At 37.3% G+C, this 24193-nt stretch overlaps 1 protein-coding gene across 3 annotated transcripts in view; it reads left to right on the top strand.

Moving 5' to 3' along the window:
• Positions 1–24193, top strand: part of LOC109084564 (teneurin-3-like) — a 109846-nt gene that overhangs the window by 50654 nt on the left and 34999 nt on the right. For all 3 annotated transcript variants that reach the window (XM_042770178.1, XM_042770177.1, XM_042770176.1), the window contains exons 4-10: positions 7204–7390; positions 14192–14430; positions 15666–15785; positions 17228–17442; positions 18240–18447; positions 19076–19177; positions 19508–19702. In XM_042770178.1, coding sequence (XP_042626112.1) covers positions 7204–7390; positions 14192–14430; positions 15666–15785; positions 17228–17442; positions 18240–18447; positions 19076–19177; positions 19508–19702 — 1266 coding nt within the window. The remainder of the gene's footprint in view (positions 1–7203; positions 7391–14191; positions 14431–15665; positions 15786–17227; positions 17443–18239; positions 18448–19075; positions 19178–19507; positions 19703–24193) is intronic.

The raw sequence follows: 24193 nt of genomic DNA, 5'->3' as shown, positions 1-24193 counted from the left end.
TATTATGCTAAATTTATAGTCTTATACTGCCAACTCCTCCACAACTCTTACTCTCATCATGGGGTGTCCTGCCCCACTACTACAGTACATCGTTTCAATACTAGAGCCCTACCGCTATGGGTTTTTTGGGGGCAGATGCCGATACCGATATTAGGGAGTAAAAAAAGATAGATATCGATATATCGGCTGATATTCTTTATGTGTAGGCTGTATTATAGTACAGTATAGTTAAAAATTTGGACACACTTCCCATTTGTGTGTCCAAACTTTTGACTGGTACTGTATATAGCCTATATAAACAGAATATATATACATAAATACATTTTTTGCAATGATAACTCAAATGTGGTGATCAAACAGGTCTATATAGTGGAGGCAGGGTATTTAACTTTATTATTCAAAACATGACATCAGTGCACTTAACAGTAAATTTCACTTCACTTATTATAAATAACTTAAATAACACAAATAGAACAAAATAAATATAACTTGAATTAAGAAATTAAACAAGGTAACTGTGTAGGGCAAGCAAACTACTGCCAAACCAACAGGGGCAGGTTTTTGCAGGAAGCACAGTTTTTCCAAATGTAAATATATATAAAATGAATAAATCATAATTTATAATATTTTTACACAAACTCTGTGTTGTGTATTTTCTGGTAATCAAATGAACATGTAGAACATTCATATTTAAATTGTCTTTTTGCAGTTTAATATTCACAGACACAGTCTATATATATGTATATATGTGTATTGAGTACTGACCATTTTTTTATTTATTCATCAAATATAAGACAAATTCTATAAATTTCTGTTTTATACAGTAAATTCCGTTTTTGTTACTGGATTCCGTGATTCCGTCTATGTTTTCTGCATCGCTACTAATGTAGCAAACAAATATGATAAGCTCATTGTGAGAATAAAATACGGGGACATTGTTGTTTATTTACTTAGCATTGAGTCTCTCCAACTAGGTGACAACACAGTGTTAAATCATCATTCAGACACAGACTCAAGCAACCATTGTACTGCCATCTATTGGACTGCAGAAAGATACTAACTTTTCAATCTGCTACTGTACTGACTGTACTGATGAACTATGCTGACACCGTGTCTGCAACTCAACAGGACGCGACAAATCGACCGTTGAAAATCATTTGAACTTTGCGTCAGCACGCCATAAATAGAATGAGACATCAGTTTACTGCATCCAGTGTAGACAACATATCTGATTATAATGGGTTCTATTCTACACCGGACGCGAGCGGCGCGGCACAACAAAATACATTAGAATTCTATTGTATTTTTTCACTCTGCTGTTAAAAATGAACCATCCATTTATCATATCATCATGCAAAACTAAGAATTAGAATCATTTTAATGTGACGATCAAACATAGGTGGCGGGCGGGTGGATAATTTGAAGCAGCGGACTCGGGTGAAATTTAAGCTCATCTGCGCATCTCTACACTACATTGACCTGGGTCTCCACTAGCAAACAATGGAGCGCGCTCTGCTGGACAAAATTAAGTAAATACACCATTCAGAAGCATTTAATCTGTGTTATATGTTGTGTAAAAAAAAAATTCATATCGGCAGCATATTTGCCGATACAGATATATCGGCGACAGACTCATATGATAATATCGGCTAAACGATATATCGGTCGGGCTCTATTCAATACTTCCTATAAAGTGAGCTCAGACTAAATGCCTGGAAGGCAAGGACAACTGTTGGTTTGCGATATTCTTTTTTAAATTTTCTTTTATCACAACCTATTTGATAATTCAGTTTACACAGGCCTCTTGCCTAAATGATGCACTCTTAGAAAAAAAATGCACAATGCTGGTTCTGGGGCAGTGCCCTTTTAAAAGGTGTACCATTTAGTTACTAATATGTGCACTTTAGGTAATATGTAGCTTTTAGGTATTAATATGCACCCTTTGGGGGGGGGGGGTGGTAAATAAGGCACAAAGGTAATGTTTCATGCTGAAAATGAATAACTAAATCAAACACCTTCCTGTGGTTATCTTTCTTGTTTGATTGGAAAGCTTCTATTAAGTCTGATTTTGTAAATAAGAGGCTTAAGAGATTCTTTCATATTTCACATAATATTTTGGGCTGTTTTGGAGGATGTGGCAGTGGCTCATGAATACTGAACTTGAAGTAAAATACAATTATAGTCCACTGGTAACTGCTGGGTTATTCCATGCACCGGAGGGTTATTCCAACTGTGACATTTTCTCTCAAGTGATTGGATGTGATACCGACTGGCAAAGTCAATGGAAGGAGAGCTAAGGTGGGGTGTCTAAATATAGGGTAGTGCTCGGCACAGGATGATCAAGAATGGTGTTATAATCTGTCTTAGAAGCGGGAGCGGGAGTATGTGCAAAAGCTCTTCAAGACAACAAAGATATTCAGCAAAAAATTACATGCTCAAATACTGTGTATCCACTGTTAATGCATCATTTTCATTGCCTTCAAATGTGCTGTGTTCTTACTATTAAAAGAAAAGGTTCAGGGTTTGTGTTTCAAAGATATTTTATGTTCTGTTTTTCAACTATTTGTGTTTGAGATTGAATAATATTTTAATAGCTCCTTTCAGGCATGCACAGACTATTATGTCTATTTCACGTTCATCTGTTACCGTAACATGCTCATGGTGTCTCAAAGGCTGCTCTGTTTACCACAGAATGCATAAATGCAATTTCCTTTTCATTATTTACAGAAATGCAATACCAAACCCCCTTTTCTGGTACTATTTAGTCTCATTTATCAAATATGACAGTTCATGTTATATACTCTTGTCATGGGCAGGGGGATGTATTTTTTATTTCTTTTTGATAAATGATAGATGTTGATTTGAGAACAGCCATTTACTCAAAGGGTTTTGAGATTATTTTAAGAGCATAAAAGACTAGAAAATACTTATTGTTTTTATTCTCTATTGAAAGAAAACAATAGCCTACATAAATTATTTATTTGTCTTACTATTACTGGAAAACATAGTTTGATATGTGGCCAGAAAACCGGTTGTTTGATCAGTTTTATTTGTCCAAACTAAAGAAAAAATATCTGTTTATTGATTTTACATTTGGCTCATATAACTTTCAAAAAGGCAGAATAGTAATACTATATATTTATATGTCAGCATACATTTCTGTCAGTGCAGGTTCATAGAATATTTTCATGCTTATGCTCTTCTTAGCGCCTCGTCATGAAAAAAGGAAAATGTAGATTTTCCTTTTACCCCTCAGCAGTGTTTCATACAGATATTAACAGTAGCATTAACAGTAAAATGGGATGTCATTTTAGTCGCTCCATCCAATATTAATTAAAACAGCCCACTAAATCATAGAACGACTTGACATTAAGAAATTTTGTGCCAACTGTATCTGTCTTTTCCCGATTGCAAATGAAAACTTTATGGAAAAACATAAAGGAATTTCCTTCCTTAGCCGTGTCATCTTTTTGCAGGATGTGCCAGGGGAAGTCAATGTAACGGTAAACATAAAATTACACAGACAGGACAGAAATGCACATTCAAGAGAAATCTGTGTACATCATGTGTACGTCCAATCAAGAGAGAGAGAATTGTATTTTATTGCTCAGGGAGTTTGATTAAAGGAAGCTGATTGCCTCAGATCTGGATAAAAAGCCTGCTGAATGCCTTAACATTCTGCTCATGCTGTGTGTAATCATTTGTTAGTATGTGGAGTCTAACGGCACTCAGATTGAATCAGAGCGGCGCCTCCTTATCTAGATTGAAGGAAATAATTCGTTACAATTTTCCATTAAGTCGCATTCAAAAAGGCACAAGTTACCTTAAGGGCACATTTAAGGCAAATTGTGCCGCTGCAGAAGTTCACTGTCTCTTAAGATTGCTGGCTGTTTCATTTCCAACCACTGTCTCAGGCCATTTGATGTATTTGCGAATGCAAACAACATGAAAGTGTAATGGTGTTCACCGTGTCGAGGCATGGCATTACATCGCCGTCTTTGCACCGGGTGACCTCTTTGTGTCAGACACACAGAGTGGAGGGTGTACTGTGTTTCCTCTCCAACACTTTGTCTAATGCACCTGTCATAGAGGCCTATTTTAACCCTGTTATGAATCTGGCAAGACACCTGTCATAATGATTCCTGTTCTTTCCTCACTTCAGCCTCTGTCTGTTTAGAATTAGTTGGTGTTTCATAGTTATTGACATGACTGGTGCTATGTGGGATATATGACCACTTGTGTGGGAACTTTTGTTTTTGTTTTTTTCTTAAGGGTTATTGTTAACCGAGATTGAATGATCATGCTTTAAGTCAGTGTTTAATGTTGCAAGCACACTGTCCAAGGATAAATTCAGATTTTAAAAATTAAAAATTAAATGTGTATGATTTAAAACATGGCCTTGTCGCAATAATAAACTGCAGCGAATTAAACAACAAACATAGATGCAAATTCAAATCTAAGTATAATTAATGTGACATGAGTACCAGCATGTGTTTTGTTACAGTAGTTTGTGCACACATGCACATTCTCAGTCTCACTCTCTGACTTCAGAGTCACTTATCACAGCGCTAGTCTGTGACAGGCCCATTTAGCTCACCAGAGATGTATGTTTGCAATAATAACAGCAATAACAGTTTATCCTGCAGTAACCGTACTGAGACGTCTTCTCGTAAATGTTTAGTTATTAGGTATTTGTGTTACTTGACCTGAACAAAACTTAAAATAATGTTAAATTAGTCAAATTAGCGATTCTAATGCATATTCAATTGAGTAGTTTTAGTACTGGAAATATCTTGTTTTTGAACACATCCTTGATGTGTGTGATGTTGAAATCTCACAGCGTGTTGCTGTGAAGCATTTTTACATCTTTGACGCTGACAGAACTGTTTAAATTAATATTCCTATAAATGTTGACATTTGACAAAATATATTGCCTAATTGCTGTCTGTAGATAAATGGCATGGTGCATTTTGCTTAAGCATATTGCTTCCTGCTTGTAAAAAAAATAAAAATAATAATAATAATAATAATAATAATAATAATAAACAAAATTTTCTAATTAATGCACCCCCCATTCATTGAAGAAAGAAAAAGGAAGAAAAAAAAGGACACTTTCTGGTCATGGCAGTTATTCCCTTGCCATTAACTTTAGTTTTGTATCCGGATAGTATTTTGATAGTCTATGGCTGAGTTGCATTTACAGTTTGCATTCCAGCATTTACACTTTGCAATGGAAAACGCCACTTATATTGCTACTGACGTTGTGTTAATCGAAAATTTTCCATCATTTACTGAATTTTAAAAACATTGAGGGATAATTCCAAATGCTTTGCCTCATTTTGACAGATAAAAATAATATGACTGGTCTACTGCGTTCCCCTACTTTATAAACATTCCCACAGTAAAGGATGCTAATAAGGATTAGAAGCAAAGAAAAAGGAAGAAAATAAAGGCCCCATAGAAACAGCCTGAGAGAGACACGTGAGTGAGGACCTGGGGAGAAAAACGAGAGAGAATAAAAGAAGAACCTGCACATTTTGTCCCCAAGTACAGAACACTTGGTAAGACTAAATAAGCTCTTTTTACAGAAGCTCTTGTGATATAAATGTCACATTAAAAATGCCAAGAGTTACAATATTTTATTTATGGATTTAGCAGAGCACGATGGAAAATTTACAGTCAAGTCTGTAAAAGTGATGCATAATGATTATTTGTAAAAGTGATGCATAATGATTATTTGTAATGTAAAGTCTGTATTACAAATCACTTACATAGTTGATAATGAAAACACATTAGTGTTCACACCTCACTGAATGTGCTCAGAATGTCCTTCCATCTGATCACAGTGCATCTTTTAATAAAAAAATAATTGTATCATGATCAGGTGCTATCTGATGTCCATACTTAGTGTGATGCTATTTAATATATGTTAATATATGTTATTTCTATGCTAAGTTTATCTATGCTAATAAATTATGCATTTTAAAGGTGGCTTAAGTGTCCTAATATTTTTGAAGCCATGGTATATTATAACAAACAGTATGATACATAAAATGCTATGTGAAAAAAAATCTGGCTTGTCATTTTGTGACTGGTGCATTTGAAATGTTAATAATAGGTTATAAAGTATGTTTGGATCACTGTCAGAACCATTTTGACATTTAAATGATTGAACTTAAAAGAAGAGAAAAAAAAAACAGACAAAAGTAAAAGCTCATAACAAATTATTCCACTTACATTTTATTACTTCGCATGAGAATAAAGACAAATATTGAATTTTTGAGGCTTGCCTGCAGTACATCCCTGTCACAGTCTAGTATGTGACAGCATATGTTTGGACACCCGTAGTCAGATGGAAACAGACCTGTCAGCACGGCGGCAGGATGGGACAGTGAGATAATCATACAGTGTCATTTTGGGGGGCAATTACCCAGCTTGGAGTGAAATGAGAAACTCTGTTTTTTTCCTGCTGTCCTAATGGAGGTTCCGGTCATTAGTTAAACGAGAGTCTCTCTCTCTGGCTGTAATCAAACGTGAAGCGTTCAGTTTAAGAGGCCATTATAAAACATCTGCTCCCCAGCAACGGCCTGCGGAGACTTATGTTTGCTCACTCGTAAAAGTCTGTGAGCACCATGTCACTATTGCTACTCAATTTCAAGTCTTTGTAGGTTGTATAATTACACACTGCTTCGATTCATTCTTAGAGTCATGTTCACCTTTCCTGTCAATTTCTGTTTGCTCTCTTTTTACTACACCTATTACTAATAATAATTCTTTGTTAATAATACTAAACATATATATATATATTTTATTATTTTTTTTTTTTTTTAATATAATTTTCTCCCCTTTCCCCATATTTTTTCTGTTATTTCTCACAAATTAGCAGACTAGTAACATTGCCTGTAGTACTCAATAATACTACATTTAGTAGTATGCTTAGTATTGATTTGTTTTATTGTTGTTACACATTGCAGCAAACTGTGCAGTCAACGGTCATAATGTAATGTTTCTTCTGTCTCTCTTAAATGAAGCTGGATGGAGTGAAGTGAAGATTTGAAGGTGTTCATAGGCCCAAATCATCCTGTAAAGAATCCCATTTAACACAATCCAATCTGGAACAGGTGCACAATCCTCCTGTGCTTTGTGTAAAGCAGAAGTCTGTAACAAGCTCCACTAATACCTCTCCCTCTACTCTTCCAATAGACCAGCTTCCCAGCCAAGCAGGACCGCCTCCTCTGCCACCTGCTCCACATCAACACAAGCAGCATCCGTCAGTCACCTCCCTCAACCAGTCACTGGCCAATCAGCCAACAGAGCTTCAGAGTGCATCTGAATGTGTGCAGCTGCAAGAAAACTGGGTTCTGGGTGGCAACGTGGGCTTGGAGAACAGGTACGCGTTTTTACACAGTCATATGCTGTGTCTGAATTTGCTCATTCATTCACTTACTGTTTTCATTGTTCTATAATGAAATTCTATGTAGTCAATGACTATATGCGGAAGGAGTGAAAGAAAATAAGCAAGTAAATTCTTTTTATTTTATTTTTATACATTGATCTGACACCTGATATAGTGCACTAAATAGGGATTAGGGACACTGTGTATGAAATAAATCTCTGTGTTCTGTGTAAATATTAAAATTACACTTATGCAACTGAACTTAATCATTTACATTTGTGTCAAGAATCATACTCTATGTAGTTTCTATTTGTATACTCTATGTGTATTTTCCATTCCCACCAGTTCCCATCAGTTATCACTACTTATTTCTAAGCATATATTGTGGTAAAACCTACCCAGACAAGACTTTATATAATGCACCTTGCTGTCACTTCAGATATCTTGAAGTGTACTACTCAAGCTGAGGGCTGCCTACCCAGCATCCACCTGACAGAATGAATTTATGTATACATGACATGAGTATAATATCAAACATAAATAAATACCTCAAGTTAGTCTTACCCTCTTCAGATCTATACACACATCATTTAGGTCCCAAAAGCATTTCTATACACACATTTGTTTTTATTATAATGATACAAAAATGTTTTAATGTAATAGTGCACACAGTCAGTTATTGTTTAATTATAAGACAGTATTCTTGAATTAAGGATTAAAAGTGCCAAACAAGTCTTTATAAAAAGACAAAATTCAGCCTTTGTTCATAACCAACTCACAGACTAAATAGTAATGTACTGCATCATAGATTTTCCACACCCATATGCAGATTTCTAAACACTACAATCAGCATTTTCACTTCAAAAGGCTGAAGGGAAGGGTCCCGGTAGACTGGGTCCTGCAGAGGCGGAATATGAATGCAGAAGCATTGGAAATAGACTTCATTAACCAAAACAGAAGTTACCATGTGAAAGCCAACATTTCTATTATGTATACAAGCAATTTTATGCAAACACATATAATTAAATGATCAAGTAGTGGATATAGAAAAGACGTTCCCCATAAAATAGTTAAATCATAATTTAATAGTTGAGTAGTTAAATCGAAATCAATCAGTTCATGAAATTTGTTTGGCCTATATTTAGACTAAGTGGATGAAACATAAAAAAGAATATGCTTATTTTTAGCTTAAAGGGGTCATAACAAATCTTCCTTGATCTTTTGAAATAAAAGACTTTTTGTATTTTGAAAACATACTGTCAGTTTCAGATCTGAAAACTTCTTTCACGTGCCAAAAAGATCTTACTAAAACTAAGCTGCAAAAAGGGCTCATTTAAAAATAATTGGATTTTTGACATCAGAAACCCAAAAACATGAACATGTGATTGACCACATTTACATATCAGATGCCTGTACAGTGGTACTCATATATAGTGCTTATATTTAGAGAGAGAGAAGCTGGAAACTGGCAATGAACTTTTTTAACAGCATGAAGGAGTTAAATTCTTCCTGGATGATATATTGTGCATAATGTCATAATGACACTGTTTATATAACCCTGCATTTGCTGCATGTACCCTGAGGAGCCTGAGCTGCCACTCACTCAAAAGGTTAAACGAGAAGAATAACAGATTTAAACTGTTCACAGTATCATTCCACAACAACAACAAAAAAAAAAAAAACAAGTCTCAAGTCTGTGAATAAATGTGCTGAAAGGTACCTACTAGATGGCCATCATTTTTATCCTAAAATGCCTTTTTTTTTCAGTTTTCAGTCAAAAGAGAAAACAATGTGTTGTTTTATCTTTAACATGGACAAAACCCAGTATGCATGTGAAAAATAATCCAGGATGGATCTCATTTAAATGTAAATAATGATGGATTATATGTTAAAACTTATATAATATTCAAAAGTTGTTAAAGGCTGGATGTTATGCCACTTGAAGGAAGAACAAGTCTAATACTAACAGCTATCTGTGCAGCTGAAATATATTTCTAACAATCATAAAGCAATTTCAAACAGTATTTTAAATTACCTTATACACCCTGGTATTTAAAGCAATGTTACTGTTGCTTCCTGTCATAAAATGATTGCAATGTGTGTAGGCTAGAATATATTAAATTAATCAATTAAGTTATAACAAAGGTTGAACAAAGTAGCCGTGTGTGTGTGTGTGTGTGTGTGTGTGTGTGTGTGTGTGTGTGTGTGTGTGTGTGTGTGTGTGTGTGTGTGTGTGGCATATATAGAGCAGTGGGATGTCATTATAAAAATAAGTGTGGAGTGGATCATCTTGAATGAATAAATCAAATTTAATTTCAGCCTGCAATCAGACTGGCCTGAATTTATTGTGGCTTTTCTTTCCCTGGTATTTCAATGTCTGTGCCTTTTTTTCTTTAACGCTTTTCATTAACTTTCAAAAAAAAATGGCACCTTAACTTCTAGAATCCACCCTGCAGTTACACTATACACATTCATTACTAACAGAAGTGTTGACAATGCTGCGTGTCTGGTTTTTGATCTTTGGCATACTATAGCTGTTGTGCTCCATTGTAGAGAGGAAAAAAACAACAACAGCATAAATAAAAAAGGACTCTAGTGAGAGTGTACTTTGTATGGATATGAGAAAAATAAAATGTTTTGTAATCACATCAAGTGAAGAATCTCTGTTGTGTGTCTAGGTCTAGGCAGAGAACACAGGCTTCTCCTGTTATTAATGATCCCAGCAGAATTCCTCTACAATCTCTCTCTCTCTCTCTCCAGCTTCTTCTCTTTCCTTCTCGCAGTACACCAATCCATCACCATCTCCTTTTCTCACTACTCTACCTTTATCAGCATGCTATCTTGAAAACTGTCCACTCCGCTGTCTGTCACAAAGACTCTGATCTTTACAAGTCAACAGAAAGGGACTGTCCTAAAATGGCAGTGGCGCAGAAACCTCCAGGGAGCGTCTTAAAATACCGCCACTCTGTCGAGTGCTGGAGAGGCACCTGCTGCTCCGAGACCCCTACTGAGTTGGCAGATCCTTCCGCCTCAAAGAGGATGCTTGAATCCTAGTTGGAGTTGAGAGGATATGTGCAAGTCCTGTTTTTCACAATTTTTTTTTCCTCCTCTCATTTAACTTTGTCTCACATGCACATTTGTTGGAAAGAGGCCCTGTCTTCACTTTAAACTCACATCACCAGTCACATTCTCTTTTCACATATAGACTCAACCACTTTAACTCTTTAAGTCAACAAGTAGTCTTTTGAAAAGCCCACTCTTTTCTTTAGCCTAACTAATGCGGCAGTCATTATATATCAGTATATGCTAGGAAAGGACTTTTATTCTTTTGTTTGCAATTTCTCTTTCAACCTCCAAATCCTCCCTTTTTCTTCTATAGGGCCTCTTCTTTTGCACCGCAGCATTCCAAGCGTCAACCCGATGACAAGGAAAGATGGGACGCTGACAGAGATTTACATTGTACAAGAGCAAAAAAACTCTTTGGGGTGAAGTTACTTCTTAGTCGTCCTAATGTGAACAACACTCTCACACCCTACAAAAAGGGGCGATGAGGATTAGCTTAGTCATTTTCTGTGCCTGGCGTCACACTCCCGCTAATCAATTATGGATTGTTTGGCCTCAAAACGGCACACTGTCAGTGTATTTGTTAATCGTTTGTGAAGGCTTTTAAATGTGCCTCATTCAGTGCGCAGTGGCCCGGAACCTATCTGAGCCCTTGTGAAAAATGTGTGTGTGCCTGTGTGTTTGGAGTCGTGGCAGCAGCTCATAATCGTGCAGATTAAAAAGTAGAAGTTTTACAATGGAGTCCTTCTGAATGAAAAGCAGGCATCTTAAACCAGGCCTGTATTGAAATTTCCACAAAAGAACAGGCGTCTGAGGGCTGCTTGACTGTTGAAGTTTAAAGATTTTAAGAGTAAAGCTGTTAGTAGCTGGTGAGTTTTAAATGTTTCCTCATCTGAAATTTACAGTCAATGATTGTTTGTGTGTAGAAGATGAATCAGGTACCTTCACATTAAAAATGAATGGCATCTTTGACAAAAATGATAAAATAATACTGTACAGATGAGATGAAGACTAATCTAATAATAACTGTTTATTTTTTTCTTGTGGGGGCCTATCTATCTATCTATCTATCTATCTATCTATCTATCTATCTATCTATCTATTGTTCTTTCTATCTATCTATCTATCTATATATATATATATATATATCTATATATATATATATATATATATATATATACAAGTATAATAAAGCAGTATGTATATATTCTGAACAAAAATAGCCGTTGTAATAGTATTTATAGAACATTTATACTTATTAAAGACAATAAAGCAATTCGGTCAAAAGTATAAAGGCAGCACATTTGCCTAGGGGCAAATAACAGATTGTATATATTTTGTGAGTTTTTATGAGCAAAAAAAAAAAAAAAAAAAAAAAAAAATTCTTGTTATAATTTTGTGATGTTAAGTGTCTCTGTTTTCTCTAATCACATTTAAATCTGACAGTAAGCTTAAATGAAAAATGAAATGGCTAAAAATGGCCCTATATCTACAGCTATGAGGAGGACCGATGGCACACCAACTGTAAAATGCCTCCAGGACACAAGACTATACGCAGCAGTCACGCAGCAGCCAGTGTGAGGCCAGCAGGGAGAGAGTTTCCAGCAGACTGGCAATGTAACAGCCAGCACAACACAGTGAACGGGAACCACCAACAACACATGAAAATTAGCTGGAAATGAATCTGAGAATGTCTGTTTTGTTGATGTGTGTGGTATGAATTATATAAACAACAAAAGAGAACAAATCAAAATATAAGCAAACTGCCCTGTGTTGAAGCAGAGTTACAGCCAGCAAAACAAACAAACAAAAAATTAAATTCTCAATTTTGTTTTTAGAAAATATTAAAGTATAAGATCCTAAGCTTATGTATACTGTATCCAAGTCAACCATACTTTGCCTAATTTTATACAATGTGTTTTATATTGATATATGCATGTATATAGTGAGTGTGTTTGTATCACATATAAAGTGGGTATAGAAAAGAATCACCCCCCTTTAAAATAATCACATTTTGTTGGACACAGTTTTTGTTTTATCCAGCTGTATTTACAGTGCATCTTATAACATCCAAGTGAAAGATATAACACAAAAAAGTCAAAAAAAAACAAAACAAATACCTTGAGTTGGAAAAAGCATCACCCCCTTTTGTCAGTATTTTGTTGAACCACCTTTTGCTTTAATTACAGCCTTTAGTCTGTTGGAATTGGTCTCTACTAACTTTGCACGTCTATGGTGTTACTGTTATTGGTGTATTGGATATCCACCAGACATATCATTTGGTGTTGATGCCAAATAATAAAATTTTTGTCTCATCTGACCATAACACCTTTTTCCATGTGGCCTCAAAATGTTCAAGCTTGTTTTGGCAAAGCTCAATCGTGACTGCATGTGGCCTTTCTTGAGGAGTGACTTTTTTCTTGCAACCCCCCCATACAAGTCACATTTGTGGAGAATTTGTAATATTGTTGTCACATGCACACAATGACCACTCTGTCATAAATTCCTGCAGCTGCTTTAGAGTTGCTGTAGGCCTCTTGGTCGCCTTTCTGACCAGTTTCCTCCTAACACTTTTATCTAGTTTTGAGTGACGTCCTGATCCAGAGAGGGTCTGTGTTGCACAAGATACCTTCCACTTCTTAATAATAGACTTCACTGTGCTTCTAGGCATTGATAACTTGATAAATGTTTTCATATCCATATCCTTCCTGTCCACAACTTTATCCCGGAGATCTTTTGACAGTGCCTTGCCACCCATAGTTGATTGTTTGCTTCAGTTGCACTACCAAGAACTGAAAGGCATTTCAACATTTTATATGCTTTAAATGTGCTTGAAAGAATGCTCACAAACATGCATTAAAAACATGCATTGTAAATGATTACTGCAACTGTTTTCTATCTTAATATATTTTAAAATGTAATTTATTTCTGTGATTGCAAAGCTGAATTTTCAGCAGCCATTACTCCAGTCTTTAGTGCCACATGATCCTTGAAGGATATCAGTAAGTCATTCAGTGTTTTCTTTCAGGTAAGGGAATCAGACTGATTCAAACTCTAAAGTTTGTGAGTTTTTATGAGCTCAAAACTTTTTCTTATTGTGATTTTGTGGTTTGTGTTTTTCTCATCACATTTAAATCAGACAGCTAACGTAACATTAACAACTCAGGTAAAAAATGATTTCCTTTGCCGTGGCATTGAAAATTTGGCAGCGGTGAAGTGCCACTGATGAAAAGCAGAGCAGAAAACACTGCCATCAGATGCTCATGCATACACATCATTATGGGCTATGTTTGTCATCATAAAATCTAGAGTTCAGTTAACCGCAGTTCACTTAGACTTGACTTTGTGTGGTTCTTTCCATCTTATTCCATCGTTAGAGACATTCATTTCATACAAGTACAGGCACTGTTCCAATGACAGCCCTCTAACTCAATGAAGCTATTAGGATTTTAACGGCAGCTTATTAAATTACAGCTTTTGTTACATACAAAAACTTGTATCCACAGCAAAGCTATAACTGCAGTTTCCATGGTGATTAAAATAGTGATATGTCAATGAAAAAGGTTTAACTTTAAAATCCTCAATAGGTCAGACATTTTGAAAACTTTTAAAAAAGACACTGCTACTTTTTTTTCTACTTGAGGTTTCATTCACAGCTCGCTCTGAAAGTTTTCACCAAGATTATTGTTTATATATTTCATCATCTTACATCTTATCTCCCTTTCCCTATAGGCACTTCCTGCTTAAGACTGGAACAGGCACCACGTCTCTCTTCACAGCTCCCAATCCCGGTTATACTATGGCAACTGGGGCTGTCTACTCTCCACCAGCTCGTCCCTTAACCCGAAACACACTATCGAGAGGTGCATTCAAATTTAACAAGTCACCCAAACGGTGTTCATGGAAATGCACCGCTCTCAGTGCTGTAGGCGTTGCCGCCCTGCTGTCAGTTCTGCTCTGCTACTGTATAGGTAACTGTGTGTGTGTGTGTGTGTGTGTGTGTGTGTGTGTGTGTGTGTGTGTGTGTGTGTGTGTGTGTGTGTGTGTGTGTGTGTGTGTGTGTGTGTGTGTGTGTGTGTGTGTGTGTGTGTGTTTGCACGCCCTTATATGACCTTGAGGTACTCAGGTGCGAGCTGTTTTTTCCTGCCTGCCCCCACAAGAGATAGCGAAATAGCTCATCAGGTGGAGTTTTTCCTTCCTCAACCTTCATCTGTGGCCAAAACACCTGGTGCTCTGCTCTATATAGTCGCCCTATCTCTAGGAAGTCACATACACACAGATACACTGGAAAAAAAGACATCAGTGTATTGATTCATATCTGGAGTGAAGCAAAAGCTGCATGAACTGATCTTATTGTCCACACAACAATCTATATTCACTCTGTTAGCCCACAGAAACATTATAACCTCCATATTTTAATTCTCTCAGTTTTTAACATTGTTTCCCCACTGTGAGTTATTTGCCGCAGTCGGATTCCCCTCCTCCCCTGCTGAAGGCCTGTTAGAAACATTCATCCCTCCAAAGATCAAACCGAGAGGAAGAGAGGTGTGTGAAGCGCTGCATCCTCAGCAAGCTCCCTCGCTGTGAACTTTGAAGGAGACTTTTCCCAAGCTGTTTTCACACAGATCGAGCAGTTAAAAAAAAACAACTAGAAAGTGTTTGCCTAAGATTTAACAGCAGTGCATGAAGAAGAGAATGTTTTGAAGAGAAAATGGGGGAGAGAGGAAAGATGGCAAGGGGAAAGAGAGAATGGGAGAAACTCCTGTATTATATAATGCATGACATGGTTTGATCTTCATCAGGCTTTTGATTTTCGCATTTTTCCTTATTTTTTCTTTTTAATCACTGGAATCTAATTCCATTTTCTCTGCAATAAATGTTTTCAGTGACAAGCTTAAGACTAATCTGGAGTATACTCAAAACAATTTGCGTAAAGACCCCATGCAGCGATAATTCAAAGAACATGTTTTCAAACAGAAAAAAATATATATTTTGCACTATTTAGAGCAGATTCTAATGAGGGAGAGGTTTTCTTTTTATATGCACTGCACTTGTGTCCAACACATGCGTAAAGGAGACTGCAAAACACCTTCCAGAGTGGCTTTCAGCCGCTTTTTAAACTATATCCTTTTGCAAATGAGAATGTCTCATGATATGATATGTTCTTGCTGTTCTATTTCATGATCTTAATTGCCTTCTCTCACAGCCATGCATGTACTTGGCCTGAACTGGAAACTGAAGGATGTGGATAATCATGCCTTTGAGAATGGAAGAGCCAAACCAGTGACGTTCCCGACCAACACTGTGACTGCAATTTCCACAGAAGGTAACATTTCAATGCCAAAATCAATGACCTTTCAGTCACAGAGGACTGCATTTACACATACCTATGAGAAATTTTAGATACATCATATTATATAGATTACAGTTATTTCTTTCAAGCCCCATATTCATTTGTAGAGCAGTGTTTTCTTTTCAGTTCCTTTTTTGTTCTTAGTGCAGTATATTACCCATTTTTGCATTTGAATGAAATATTAAGTGGTAATTGTGAGATAAATAAAATTTGAGAAACAGTATAAAGCCTCAACTGCAAAACACAGTCTGTTGTGAGAAATAAAGTCGCAAATGTGAATGATGTCACAATGAGAAACAGTCATAATTGAAAGATATAGTCACATTGTGAGATTACAGGAAACAATGTTGCAATTTAGACACAGTCACCTTGTGAGATATGTCACAATTATAAGAAACAATGTTGCAATTGAGAGACTTAAAGTCGTATTGTGTGATAGAAATGTGCAATTGTGAGGTATAAAGGACAGCTAACCACATTGGTCCATTCAGGAATATAACATTTTTCTCAATCCAGTCAATTCCCAATGGATAAAATAAGTGAAAAGGGCCATGAATGTTGTTTCTTGTTGACTTTAAAGATTTCTAAAGTAATACAAGGAAACAATAGTGATAGCATCTTTCACTGAAGAGTGACAGTCTCCAAAGAATAGCACCCACTGTGCTAGGTTTGGCCTAATTACCATTTTTAGAAAGCATCAGTTTGAAGCAAGTCGATAAAAGACGATTTCCTCACTCTGAATGCAAGCCTGCCATGCTATATTGTTTTCTTCTAATTGACTTACTGCCTCTTTCTGAAGAGTGATATAAAGATGTTTGCCTGTGTTGTATAAACTCTGTCAACTGTCATCTGAGAGTATGAAAGAGCATGGCAAATGCCTACTGCAAGCTCTCATCAGGAAAATCATTGAAGAGAGCATTTATCTCTGAACATATAGAGACAAATATTAAAAATTCTTTTAATTTAATTTTCTTTTGAAATTTAGACTTGAAAGAAGACCCTTAGTTTTATCCAACTGGTAGCCCTGGCTAAAATGAAACTGTCTTGATTGGACTGATTGGCATTAGTGTTTGACTAAGTATGTGAATAAAATTTGGACAAACAAATAATAAATAAAAAATTTAATATGCATGATTGCCCAACAACAAGGAACCATACTTAATATCTAACTGCACATTTAAGTCTGATTAGTGAACCGTGAATAAATATCAAATATTATAACAATACAATTGTGGATTCAATGTAATATTAATCACAAAGGCTTTAAAAAAAATAAATAAATAAATAAATAAATAAATAAACATAAAGTGTCCTTGTTGAATAGACGTATTTATTTAACTAATCCAAATATGGTCTAATATGCTATATGAGATACTTATTTAGTCAGTATTGTTTTAATATGTGTCTGCTCACAGGAAGGATAGGAGTGATGCTGCAGTATAACTCCACGTTGGACACAGGGCAGGTGGAGTTGGGTCAGCAGGTAGCACATGCCGTTCCACCAGGAGTTTTCTGGAGGTCCAGACTTCTCATTGAACAACCCCACTTTCTCAAGTTTAATATTTCCATTCAGAAAAATGCCCTGATTGGAGTCTATGGGAGGAGGGGACTTACACCCTCACACACCCAGGTAATACAAAATCAAAGTATTCTTGTTTAATTATCTCAAATAAGTCACAAGTGGCTAAATTAGTTAATTATTAAGTTATTTAAAAATAAGGTCAATTTGGTGTTTATTAAACCACAGATAAAACTGTTGTCTGTCAAGTCTCCAGTACTCCTGTTGACAGAACAAGAGTTGAGGGAATCAGATGTTCGAGGCTATTCACCAGAAAGAACAAATCCTAATTCAATCAAAACAAAACAAAACAAACTGCTTCAACAGAAAGACATCTCTCTGTCTCAGTGATTGGCTGGGTGTTTAACACTCACAGCTGTCAATAAAAGCAGCATCTTTCGTAAGTGCTGAGGAAAACTGTCCAACTTATTGTAGATGTTCAATCAATGTTCCCCCAAATCCAACACAAAAAACCAAATCAATAATATTTAATGCTGCTTCCAATTTGCCAAGTGTCTTCTTATTGCTTTTGGTAGCTGACCAGTAGAAAATCAATTGGAGAAACTTTAATTTAGAGTCTTCAGTGAATAGGTCTATCTATTTATTTTAATGTTCTGCTTGAAGTATGGGAAGTTCTTGTGAATAACACACTCTGTGATGCCAAATGCCAAAGTAATGCCAAAAAATATACTTTGTTTTTTCCTTTGTATTTTAAAAGATTTATTGGGATGATATTTTTGGATCAGACAGTGTACTGGCAGCCCAAATGTCATGGTGTCTGAATATAAAATTTACCTTTTACTTTGTTTTTTAACACATTTGACAACAGCTGAATAATATAGCAGTTAAGGTAATTGTGTTTGTTTCAGTACGACTTTGTGGAGCTTCTAGATGGCAGTAGGCTCATCTCACGAGAGCGCGTTCAGTTGGATCCGGAGCTCAGGGACCGACTGGAGAATCCGGTCAGCGTTCAGCAGGCAGGCTTTATTCAGTACCTGCATACCGGTGTGTGGCACCTGGCCTTTTACAATGATGGCCGCACCGTAGAGCCTGTCTCATACAGCACCATAGTACTAGGTGAGCTTGCACATGTAATACAACCGTGTAACGTCATGTGATTGAGTGCATATGCATTTGTTTTTGTTTGTGCACCACAAAGTGTGGCTGGTTATTTTGTGTTTCCTGCTTATTTATTTATGCATCAAAATGCGACGCTCGACAGAGCAATTGGGCTGTTGTAACAAGCTTTTATAGGTGCTTTCAGATGGCCTGTCTTGCACCCAAGTGCCTGAGATTGTGCAGCAGTGATAATGAGGCGTGCAGAAGTATGCCCTGAGATGTTGCCTAATCAATAAGTTTGATTCTGCCGCTATCTCCTTCTGTCAGGACAAGGAATATGGAGGCCAAAAGACTAAATCTCTAAGCCTTGAGCTGCTGAGCTGTTTGTTTTTATCTTTAAATATGATTTTTTTAATGTCATGTGGTCATGAGGAGGGTCTGTTTTTATTTACAGCAAAAAAGGAAAGAAAAAAGTACTTGCTTTTTCAATTATTTATACATTTATTTATTAAGTGGGAATTCAGTACTAGGCCACATCCATAGAGACTCCTTATAATTCTTGACTTACAAATATGAAGCAGTGTAAAAATGCAGTTAATACGCCACAGATAAAATGTAATTTTATTATCTGGCCTTCTTTGTGCAGAGTCGGTGATGGAATGCCCACACAATTGCTATGGCAATGGAGAATGTGTCTCAGGCACATGTAATTGCTTCCCAGGATTCCTTGGGCCATATTGCTCGAGAGGTGTGTGTGGTCTCCTAATGATATAGTTTTTGCTGTCAGGATGAATCTCACGAAAGCTGTGAATAACCTCTCCATCCATCCATACATACAATATAAGAATTACAATATAAAATAAAACATAACATTTGAATAGTAAGATTCTGGTACTGTATTTAGGTTGTAGGCCTTGTCTGGAAGGATTACTTTTATTACTGTATTACAGATAATCATCATGAAATGAATCGAAATTACACAACAATTTGATAGTAAAACATCCCAACATGTTTGTGAGATTCTACTATCTGTGCTCTACCTTTATCATTCTAGCTTTATTTTCTTTCCTTCTGTTAGCGGCGTGTCCAGTGTTGTGCAGTGGAAATGGCCAGTACAAAGGCGGGCGCTGTCAGTGCTACAGTGGATGGAAAGGAATTGAGTGTGACGTGCCGAGTGGTCAATGTATGGATGCTCAGTGTGGGGGTCGCGGCTTGTGTGTTACAGGCTCCTGCATATGTAACCCTGGCTTCAAAGGTGACAACTGTGACCAAGGTAACTGGACAGTTTTCAGCAGCTATGCGAAGAGAAACAACACATGTAGCTCACTGTAGTGGAGGAGAGCACTTTTTCAACACCACTGAGCAGCTAATTACATGGATGAGTGTTCCGACTTAAAGACTGTTTTTTGTTGTGATAAATTAGCCTCACCATTTAGCAGCATCTGAATGAAATGGATTCCACATAAGGGATTGAGATAAGGCAGACAGCCAAGAAAATATCCCTTACATGCACACAAAATATTTCCTGTCTTTTGGTTTTTTTCCTAAAAGAGTCTATTGATCCACATTCAATAGGCTTGGGGATTAACTTTTTAGATGTCTATGTTCGGGTCACTTGAACAATGTTATAATTGTCATTGAACTGAATGAGTAACTCACCCTGAGGTCGAGAAGAGAGGGAAAGACCTAGTAAGTTGCCTGAAAAGAGAGAATAGATTGTATTGATGCAAATAAATGTTTCTTATGCTACAGTTTTCTATATAGTTGCACAAAACAACACAAAAAGTCTTGACTTTAGAAATAACCAAATTACAATTAATAATGTAGCGGCAGTGGTCACATTAAATTAAGTTGATTACCAATTAAAACCTACAAAGAGGTCTGACAATTGCACTTTGTTAGCCTCTTGATATGTGTGTTTTTCAAAACAGCTTGAGGCTTTTATATGAACTGTTGACTTTAACAGAGATTCACGAGTTCACACTTACATAACACTTACATCACACTTACACACTTAAATACTCACAGCACTATATCGGTGTATGTATTGGCAGTAGCAAGTTCCTGTACTTGCTTTGCAGCAGAAGCAGCAATAACCAACAGCAGCAGCAATTCAGCAGCAGCAGCGTAGCAGATCTGTTCCACCAAGACCAAATACGTTTACATTGTCATATCCATTACCATGCTATATTCTTCAGAGAGTTGTCATGATATAACTTTCATTATATGGACAAAAACAGTTCTATACATTATGAAAAATGTCATCTTTTGCGTTCAAAATTATTTAAAATGACACTGAGTAAATTTTCAGACTCAAGCAACAGTGTTTGCAATTTGACACCTACAGTGACGCACCAACAAGATAGCTGTCAAATGCCCCAAAACTGCAACCTCAAGAAGTAGCGCAGAATTAAATTAGTACCTCTGTCCCAGTCTCACCAAGAACTGTTCATCATGCTTCCTATGGCAGTAATTTATGGCCAGTGACAAAATCTGGAGCATAGAGGAAAAAATAAATAAAAAAAAAAACTCATGGGGTCAGAGAAGCCATCTATAAACTTTTTTCTGATACCTGCATGGATTTATGTTTTGGGAAAGCCAAATGATACCTTTAACCCACATTGTCTGTTGCTCCAAAACATGATGATGGATTTTGAATGGCATGTGTTTCCTTTCTCATGTGCATCATTTGGTCCATAGTTTGCGCTACATGATCATAGAACTGCATGGGATGAATATAAAAGCCAATTTACTGGATCAGACATATCCCATGGTGCAGAAATTGTTCCCTCATGGTGTTCTATATTCCATGATGGTAATACCTCAAATTCAAGAGTGATTTCTTGAATAGCAGCAGGAAACAGAAATGGCATATCTAAGCATCATTGAATCTTTATACAGTAAGATGTTCTAAAGTGGAGTTTCTTATTAGAAAGAAATATAGACTTTTCTTTTTGAAAATGGTAAGGTGTGATATCATTATCCGGAGAATTGTTTGAGGAAAAAGAAAAAAACCTGTTAAAAAGGCGTGTATTGATGACACGGTGGCCTGAAAAAGTATTTGAACACCAAAGCCACATTTTGAAATGCATTAAATTAAAACATTTGAATATGTTAAATATACACTATCAATACAAATTTTTGGGTCAGTTAGAAATAAATTAATTATTTTATACAGAAAGGATGCATTAAAGTGATCATATCCTTTAAAAAAAAAATCCTAAAAGGAAAAGGATTATATAAAAAGTTTTTAAATTGTCATAATATTTGGCAGTATCACTGTTTTAATGATAATTAGGGCTTTCCGTCAATTAGATTTTTGAATGTAATTAATTACAAGATGTGGCAATTAATCTAATTAATCACAAATTAAATTTGGCTGTGAAAATACCCTCAAAACCTAATTTAAAGCGATTATTGTGTTAAATGAGAAAAATATCAAGTAGATATTACAAAAAAAGTAACTTTAGAAAGAAATATTTTAATTGATTTAAAATAAAATGTATTAAACATAAATGTTTAGGCTACAATGGCCTGACATAAACTATGAAACATAGTTGAAGATAATGTGTGAAAAATCTTAGTATATTTTGTTCACACATTGAAAGTCATTGGTAACCAAATCAGCCTGTTTACCAACATTATTTTTCTTCTGGTTACCAACATTCATTATTTTTCTTTTATGTTCCATAAAGAAATCAAGTGATACAGGTTTGAAACAACATAAGGGTGAGTAAATTATGACAGAATTTTTCTTTCTGGGTGAACTATCACTTTATTTATTTATTATTATTATTATTATTAAATTAAACTCCAGATAAGAAACTAAAACTGCAGGTGGCGGTAAATGTCTTTATGAGTAAGTCGTGAGTCATTTAATCATTCGATTCATTCAAACTGCTGATTCATTCAGAAATTGAATGGGCCACTGAATCATTGGTTCACCCGATTCATTCAAAACAAAGATTCTTTCAGAAACGAATCACCACGGTGTTGCTCAGTCCTGCTGTGGCTTTATAAGTAACATTTTCTTTGGTAAAATTGAACAAAACAGACAACATTATTGTCACGAACTGAAGAGAGAGACAACAGGGTATGCCAGTAAGTAGAGGTTTATTTGAGATATGGAGACAGAAGATGGTATCACACAGTCTTGCAGAGGAATTGGAGCAGAGTGGGATGTTAAGTGGATGACTTGAGGATACTTGCTGTACAGACGAAGGGTGTTGTGTCAGCAGGAACTGACAGGACACGGATGACAGATGATGGTAGGTAAGCAGGAAGATCAGACGTTCAGGTATTCAGATGATTCCTAGGGTAGCACAGAGAGTAGAGTCAGTGAATCTCTGACGAGACCAGACAGAGAGTGAAAGGAAGTGTGGGCTTAAGAAGTGGCAGTGATGATCAGGTGCAGGTGTGGTGACTTCAGTAATCTGGTGATAATGAGCGGATGGGCGGAGTCGGGTGATTGGACTCTGATGGTGTGGCAGGTGTTACTGGTGACTCCGTGACAGTACCCCCCCCTCCACGGGCGGCTCCTGGCGCCCGCGTTACCCGTTGACGGGGTCGGCCTCGACCTCTCGGCACAGGGCGGTTGGGATGGGAGTTGTGGAACTGGGTGAGGAGGGATGGGTCCAGGATGTCGTCCCTAGGGACCCAAGAGCGTTCTTCGGGACCATATCCCTCCCAGTCTATCAGATACTCCAGGCGGCGGCCCCGCCGACGGGAATCCAGGATCCTCCTGCACACGGTGAATTGACTCTTCCTCTGCGACTTCGGGAGGAGGAGGTACGTCAACACCATCAGGTCCTGGGGAAGGAGAAACAAGAGGGTCAGTGAAGGGTTTTAACAGTGAGACATGAAATGATGGTGCGATCCGGTATTGTGAGGGAAGGAGAAGACGGTAGGTGACCTCGTTGACCTGCCTCTCAAAGGTGAAGGGACCTATATAGCGGGGACTCAGCTTTCGACAGGGCAGGCGAAGACGGATGTCTCTGGTGGAGAGCCAGACCTTTTGACCTGGTTGGTACTGGGGGTGTATCTCCTCTCCTGGTGTCGGCCTGGCTCTGGTGTCTTCGCACTGCTCGCTGGAGATGGATGTGTGCTGAGTCCCATACCCTCTCACTCGCTTCGAACCAGGTGTTGACCGCTGGGACCTCTGACGGCTCTCCTGACCAGGGGAAGAGAGGAGGCTGGTACCTGAGTATGCACTGAAACGGTGTTTAAACCGGTGGTGTCTTGGCGTAGTGAGTTCTGTGCATACTTGGCCCATGAGAGGAAGCGGTTCCAGCTGCCTTGGTTCTGGTGGCAGTACGTTCGCAGGTATCTTCCGATCTCCTAAATCTTGCGCTCAGTCTGACCGTTGGATTGAGGATGGTACCCCGAAGATAGGCTGACTGAGACTCCGAGTAATCTGAAGAAAGCATGCCAGACTCGGGAGATGAATTGGGGACCTCTGTCTGATACAATGTCTTCTGGTAGACCAAAGTGACGGAATACATGGTGGAATAGTAGGTTGGCAGTTTCAAAGGCAGTGGGAAGACCTTTTAATGGGATGAGTTTGCATGCCTTGGAGAAGCGGTCGACCACGACCAGGATACCAGTGTGTGAGTCTGAAGGTGGGAGATCGGTCATAAAGTCGACGCCCAGATGGGACCATGGACGACGTGGTATGGGCAGTGGCTTCAGCTTCCCTTCGGGGAGTCGTCGTGGAGTATTGGAGATGGCACAGACTGCGCATCCACAAAAGTACTGGGAGACATCC

Source organism: Cyprinus carpio, chromosome A14 (assembly GCF_018340385.1).
Source record: "Cyprinus carpio isolate SPL01 chromosome A14, ASM1834038v1, whole genome shotgun sequence".
Taxonomy (NCBI): domain Eukaryota; kingdom Metazoa; phylum Chordata; class Actinopteri; order Cypriniformes; family Cyprinidae; genus Cyprinus; species Cyprinus carpio.
This window is presented reverse-complemented; position numbering and strand designations above follow the sequence as displayed.